Below are 7,357 nucleotides of genomic sequence, written 5' to 3' on the forward strand. Positions count from 1 at the left end.
AGCCGAGCTGGGTTTGAATCTGAGTGGCCAGTTAGAAGCTAGGGGGAGAGGGAGCTGAAAGGCAGCCAGCCTGGCAAGGGGGGAATCTACACCCCAGAGGAGCACCCCTCAGGCTCCTCTGCCCAGGATGGGTTGGAATGACTGTCCCTGATTGCTGCACTGCCTCTTCTGTAAGAAACTGGCCCTCTGTCACCTAATAAACTTCCTGTTCTACCTGCTGAGTGACAGTCATTCCTGCCTGCAGACGGGGTGAAGTGCTTGGGGACCCCAAACCCCATCACAGATAGACATGAGAAAAGTCAATGAAAACTGACTAATAGAGTGTGGATGAATAATGTTCTCCCTGCCTGGTAACAGAAGATCAGGAGGATATTCAATCAAACCTTAAGTTGGCCCGCAACATGGTGGAGCAGGCCTTCGGGCGCCAAAAGGGATGGTGGAGGTGCCTCCTCAGGCAGCTGGAGATCGGGATCCCCAACGTACCCCAAGTGGTGGGCACCTTTTGTGTCCTCCACAACATTGTGGAGGGAAAGGGGGACGCCTATGTCCCCGTGGGGGGCCCTCCGGCTGTCTCTGTCTATGTGCAGCCCGGCACTGCCCCCGTCCGCCAGGCCCACCAGGACAGCCACCACATTCAGGAGGCCCTCATGCAGGCCTTTGCCGATGGCCAGCACGCACGCCCACATCCTACGCACATCCGTCACCCACCATCCCTGCCACTCCCACCCCCACCAGCACTGCACCCACACATCCACTGCCTACCACCCACCAAGGAGCACAGCACGGAGTGGTGAATAATAAAGAAACATTTATATAAATAAGTGTTTGTAAATATGTACAAGGGGAAAGCCAACCTGGGGGGGGAACCTAACTTGGAGGGCAGTGGGGGGAACCACTCATTCTGGGGCGGGGTTGTGAGCCGCAAACCCCATCGGCCCCTGGAGCCCCTGCCCCCCTGGGTGCAAGGTCCTGGCGGGTGGGGGAGGGTGCCAGTAGCAGCAGCAAATATTGCTGGCGGGTGGGCCTGGTGAGGGAGGAGGGGCCGGGCTCAGTGGGGCCAGTGGGGTCAGGTTCAGTTGGCAAGGACAGGGCTGGGCCAGCAGGGGGAGACGCTGGAGTGGGCCAGGAGGTGGACCACAGTGGCCATGTACTCCCGCACAGCATGGCCAGTGCCCTCAAGGGTGTCCAGCAATCTATCCCAGGCCGCCCTCTGCCCTTCCATGTCAGTCTGTGTGAGCTGGAGGTGCTCCTGGGCCACCTTGGCCTGGCGCTGGGTGGCTGGCTCTTCCTGGGCCCCCGAGGGGGCCCTCCGGCCACAGCCCCGATGGCACGCTGCCAGGGGTGGAGTCCGGATACCGCCGACGGCTGTGGGCGGGCTCTTCGGGATGAGGGATGACACGGGGCTCTCCTGGCCCACGGATAGTGCGGCTGGGTGGAGAGAAGGAGAGCATGTCAGTAGTGTGCCCCGGACAGAGGGGAACCGGCTGTGGCCTACATGCCGGAGCCCACACCATGGGGCCCCCGCCCCCAAGGATCACTGACCCCTCCAGACAGCACCGACCACCCCCGACCTTGGGACTGGGCCTCTATCCTGGGGTATGATTCAAGGGATCTCTCCTGCAGGTGGCACTTCCTGGCCTGTGGTGTGCGGGCCCCAGGCGCTGTCCAGCACAGACCGGCCGTCACCCACTAGCGGCTTACAGTGCTGTCCAATGGGGGGGGTGCTGGGCGCCACTGGTGTGGCACCATGGGGTTCCACATCTAATGTGGGGGCTGGCCTGTGAGCGGCCAGGGACCACCGGTTCCATGTGTGGGCACCTAGAATCCTCCAGCAAGCCTGAAGTGGAGTCAGCTGGCCCCAGTCTGCTTGGACCAGCTCACGCCATCTGCTCCTTAGTTATCCTGCAGCCCCGCAACTCTCGTGAGCAGACCATGAATTTTTGGGGCTGCCCAGTCCTGCCAGCCTCGGTGAATAACTAGTTCCAAACACTTCTCAGGCAGAGTGAATCCTGGGGTTTGTTTAGTCAGTTACTTGAGCACACTTTCATTTGTTTCATGGGAGTTTCAAGAGGCTAAATAAATAATATCAAGTTTACTGCTTTAATCACAAATTACAGACATTCATAAACAGATGCCTGAGGTACATCCTTCACAACAAACAGCATGACCTCGTTACAAAGGAGGAGCAGCAACAGAGGAGGACAAGAACCACTTGACGTTCAAATCAAAAGAAGAAAGCACGGTCTGTCAAGCCCTCTAATGGAACCTGCAAAGAAAATACACAAGAGGAAGACAATGGACAACATGCAGAGGATCTACTGAGATTGCAGGACAGCAACTGGTGTATGCCTGGAATTAACTGTAAGTTTCGTCTCGAGACAGAGTGAAGTGGAGGAGACCTGTAAATGATCTATGTACTCCACTCAGAAGGTTGAAGTCAAGATAAGTCAAGTTACAGCTCTAGCCCCACAATAAGAGAGTTCAGGGAAAAGGTTGTACATGATACCCATCTCTGCAAAGCTATACATGATACTAGTACATGAAGGACTATTAAGGGGCTTCACCCACAGTTCTGTCATGGCCACTTAAGAGCGCAGCTAAGATGTCCCCCTTCCAGGGTACGGTCTCAGTTCTGACCATATCCCAAATCTGCTTATCACTGTGTTACATTCTAAACATTATGAGAACGTAAGAATGACCACACTGGGTCAGAATAAAGGTCCACCTAGACGAGTGTCCTGTCTTCCAACAGAGGCCAATGCCAGATGCCCCAGAGGGAGTGGAGAGAACAGGTAATCATCAAGTGATCTCTCTCCTGACATCCATTTCCAGCCTCTGAAAAAACAGAAGCCAGGGACACCCTCCTACCCACCCTGGATAACAGCCATTCATGGACCCAACCTCCATCTAGAGCTAGAATTTATCTAGCTCTTTTTTGAACCCTCTTTAAGTCGTGGTCTTCACAACATCCTCTGGCAAGGAGTTCCACAGGCCACTCTTCACTGCGTGAACAAAATGTTGCTTTTGCTAGTTTTAAACCTGCTACCCATTAATTTCATTTGGTGACCTTTAGTTTGTATGTTACGGGAGGAAGTAAATAACTTTTCCTAAAGTCACTTTTTCAACACCAGTTTTGATTTTATAGGCTTCTATCATATCCCCGCTGTGTATTCTCTTTCCTAAGCTGAAAAGTCACAGTCTTTTTATATTTCTACATATGGCACCTGTTCCAAACCCTTAATCATTTTACTTGGCCTTTTCTGGACTTTTCCAAAGCCAATGCATCTTTTTTACAAGACATATTAAACATATTAAACAAGAATTGTAAATGGGGAAAAAAAGGAAGAAAAGTGTGAAAGGGACAAGGAACCCACCCTACAGGCATGGAGACAACATAGAAAAAGTTCATAGTCTGTTCTGCATATTTCCAAGCCTACTGGCAACGGATTCTTCCTCAAGTGGGAAGTCCACAAAGCCCTTGACCCTCCATGGCCCTGCCCTTTGTCTTCCTCCCAGTAGCCCCTCTTGGTCTATATCACAAATGAAAGCTTGAGTGATTTGATTTAAAAGTATCTGTAAGCCCCAGCAGGAGTTTGTTCTCCTCAGCAACATAACTATGAGATGCCAAATTGAAGCCCCCAGTGCTGGTACGTGCATACTGATTGAGGGCTTGGAGGGGTTTGCAACCAAAAGAGAGAAGGATGGGATTAAAACACCTGCGGAGAAGCTCAAAATGTACATAGCACAGAAAGGGAGGGGAAACTTTCTCAGGCTGGGGCCCACAGATAAATCAGTTGGGGGCCACATAAAAGCGAGAGGGGGAAATAAGTCCTCACAGATGTGGCCCCTGACTGAGACACCTCACGGTCCAGCCCCACAGGTGGGGAAGGGTGGACGAAGGGGACAACAGAGGTTCAGAGATTGTCCCAGGATAGATTAATTCTTTTGAGGGTGGGAAAAAATGGGGGCTTCAGGGTTCAGCATGTGGAAGGGGGCTGATGGGGAGCAGAAAGGGGTGTGAGGTTTGAGCAGGATGGAAACTGCAGGACCGTGCTGAGGGTGGGAGTCTGGGTGGGAGGGAGGTTGCAGGAGGAATCAGACAAGCCAAGGTCTGGATGTGACACACGAGCCATGTTTTCCAACCCCATATGGTACAAAACCAGCAATAAGAGGATGATGTTGTTTATTTCCAATGGCATTCAGGGATAGTGGCCAGTTCCCAGATTTTGAATGTGTTTTTCACTTTTATTTTCAAAAGGCAAAATTTCATCCTCACTCTTTCTGTCTAGCTTCTGCTGTAGGTCAGACACCCGCACTGACCAAGGAAATCAGTTCTTCCACCTGTACAACCAGTGCACAAAGGAATTAGCATCCTTACGTATGTACTCAAACAAAGAACGTTTTCTAAGAGTTCCTCTTGCAACTTGTGGTGTAATTTTGTTTACATCAGGTTCATCTGAGACAATAATCTTTCAACTGCAGCATTGCTTAAAGGTCGGGTCAGCAAAGAAAGAGAAAACAGGTGACGTTCATTAAAGCCTTTGTCCCTGTCACCAGACAAGATGTGTTTGATACCTTCAAGCCAAAACTGTTTGTCCTGGTTGCTCTGAGGTCAGGGAGCCAGAGTCTGATTCCTCTATGGCTGTTCCAAGTGTCCAAGGCCTCCATAAAACAACGGCAAAAATGAGTTATCAGCCAGTCTTGGAGCACTGGTACGTTATTGCGCGCGCATGCACACACACAAACACACACACATACACCTTCCAGAGTACAGTATCGGAGGGGTACCCATGTTAGTCTGGATCTGTAACAGCAACAAAGGGTCCTGTGGCACCTTATAGACTAATAGAAATGGCCCTGCAGATTTCCAAGACCAGCATCTGATGAAGTGAGTCTGTGCTCACGAAAGCTCATGCTCAAAACTTTCCTGTTACTCTATAAGTTGCCACAGGACCCTTTGTTGCTCTTCTAGAGTACAGTAAGTGTCAAGGCCGTAAAGCACTGGTGTAAACAGGCTTCCAGTGCTCAGAGCTACTCTCTCAGCCTGGAAGTAGCAGCCCTCATCAAAGTGATTTTTCTTAAAGTGCTGGTGGAGATCTGTCTTACGCTGAGGTGAGACCACACTGTTGCACTGTTGTGACAGTGTTTTAATCTGGTAAATGTAGACAAAGCCTGGGGAATAAAGGAATGAGGAGAGAAGGACTTAGTAATGTAAGTGACTCAGTCACTTCGTTGTTGGGTGGCAATCTGTTCTATCTCCTTCACAAACTCCAGCATGAAATGTCCACAACTCCTTTTGACATCTTCGACAATGGAAATGGTTACTGCATGCACTGGAGCAGTGTGCTAAAAGTCACTCCGAATTCAACTGTATAGAGGAGTAAGGTGTTTGACACAATGGTGATGTTGCAGTTTAACACAGCAGTCCGCTTCTCAAGAAACACACTCTCAGAAGTCTTACCTAAAATCCCCGACTACAACATCCTCAGGTCCTGCAACAACTTACTCCCATTCACGTTTACAACTGAAATCTTTGGTTTGTCCTCCACACTGACTGAAGCATCCCAGGTCAAAAAGTGAGGTCAATTTTATTCCAGGATCACTGTTGATATAACAAAGAAGTTGAGCATTCTTGTTTGCTTTTGTTTTTAGCTATCTGAAAGTGTTACTTCGGTTTGATAAAAGGAAAACCACCTGGTGTGAGAGAACAGTAGTATCTTCTGGTGGTCTGGAAGTCCGAAAAAGGCCAGGTGACAGAGTATGTGGAGCGTAGGCTGGTGGGTAATGCCAAAAGAGATCCAGTGACAATCAAAGAGAGAGAACTCACCAATGGAGAGAGCCGTGCCGGGTCATGGAGTGATAAGATATTAGGTATGAGGAACTTCTCAGGCTGTGAACTTCCCCAGTGCTGAGCTCAGCCAAACAGTGCCTCAGCACCCTTTATGAATAGAGAGCTATCCTTTTCTCCTCTTACTGCAAAGACTTAAAGTCAGTGGCCGCAGGTAATCACCTTCTGAAGGTGTATTTTCCCACTTTGTCACGAAGATCTTTGGTCTTGACCCCATAAATGATAGGGTTAAGCACCGGGGGAACAAGGAGATAGAGGTTGGCCAAAGTGATGTGCACATGGGAAGGAATGCTCTTATCAAACCTTTGTGTCAGGAAGGAGAAGAGGCTGGAAGTATAAGATATCAGCAACACACCGATGTGACCTGTGCAGGTGTTGAGGGCTTTTTGGGTGGCTTTCTTGCGGGAGATGCTCAGGACAGCTCTGATGATCAGTCCATACGACAATGCAATAAGCATCAGGTCCAACCCGCTGACTGCTAGTGCTGTCACCAAGCCATACGTCCTATTGAATGTGGTGTCCCCACAAGAGAGCTTTGCCACTGCTATGTGCTCGCAGTAGGTATGGGAGATAATGTGGTTGGCACAAAACGGCTGTGCCCTCAGGAGCAAGGGCAGGGGCAGTACAACAAAAACAGCTCTTAACAAACACACTAACCCCAGCTTAGCTACATGTGCGTTGGTGAGGATGGTGGAGTATCTCAGGGGGTTACATATGGCAACATAGCGGTCGAGGGCCATGGTGACGACGATGGCTGACTGCATAGCAAGAACCATGTGAATGAAGAACATCTGTGTGAGACAGCCGTCCAGAGTAATGCCCTTCAAATTGAACCAAAATATAAGCAGTGCCTTAGGCACGACAGAGGTCGACTTTCCAATGTCCGTGAGCGCCAGCATGCAGAGCAGCAGGTACATTGGCTTGTGTAAGGTCTGCTCTTTAGCTACAACAAACAGAAGTGTGAAATTTCCAAACATGCTGCTCATATAGAATACAGAGAAAGGGATGGAAATCCAGATGTGGGCCGCTTCCAGGCCAGGGATGCCCGTTAGAATGAATGTTGAAGGCTCAGAGGAGCTGAGGTTGAAAGCTGCCATGAGGTGGGTGTGGAACTGAGTAAGCTCAGCAGTCTTCATGGTTCCTGTGAAGGGATAGAAGCAGAGCAAGAGAGATTACACATAATGAAGTCCAGAGACGTCCTCCAAGGGAGCTAAGCAAGCCATGTGGATGGGTCACAGGATGGCCCATGAACTTCAGTGTCAATAATTTTAAGGGGTCTCCCCATTGGAGGAAATATCTTCAACTCCTCAAACACCTAACAAGGTTCTAACTTAACTGTGGGATGTCAGGACACGAGCTGGCTGTCAAGGCACTCTGATCTTGGAATTCTGCTCTGGGAATTCCTGCTCACTGTTCGTGGTGAGAAACAGCACAAACCATTGGTCTGCAGCAGGAAAGGAATGGGGAATCGTTGAGAAAATACAAGACCAAAAGATAAAATAATGTTTC

At 49.9% G+C, this 7,357-nt stretch overlaps 1 protein-coding gene across 1 annotated transcript; it reads right to left on the minus strand.

The window, feature by feature from the left end:
* Positions 1-6,006: 6,006 nt before the first annotated feature.
* On the minus strand, positions 6,007-6,945 carry LOC142002785 (olfactory receptor 52D1-like). Its single transcript, XM_074979184.1, has one exon. The coding sequence runs from the start codon at positions 6,943-6,945 to the stop codon at positions 6,007-6,009; it is 939 nt and encodes a 312-aa protein (XP_074835285.1).
* Positions 6,946-7,357: the final 412 nt, after the last annotated feature.

The sequence above is a fragment of the Carettochelys insculpta genome, chromosome 1 (assembly GCF_033958435.1).
Source record: "Carettochelys insculpta isolate YL-2023 chromosome 1, ASM3395843v1, whole genome shotgun sequence".
In the NCBI taxonomy this organism is placed as follows: Eukaryota; Metazoa; Chordata; order Testudines; family Carettochelyidae; genus Carettochelys; species Carettochelys insculpta.

Bases quoted from the DNA above. Each gene is read 5' to 3' on its own strand.
- LOC142002785 (XM_074979184.1), bottom strand. From the start codon at position 6,945: ATGGCAGCTTTCAACCTCAGCTCCTCTGAGCCTTCAACATTCATTCTA.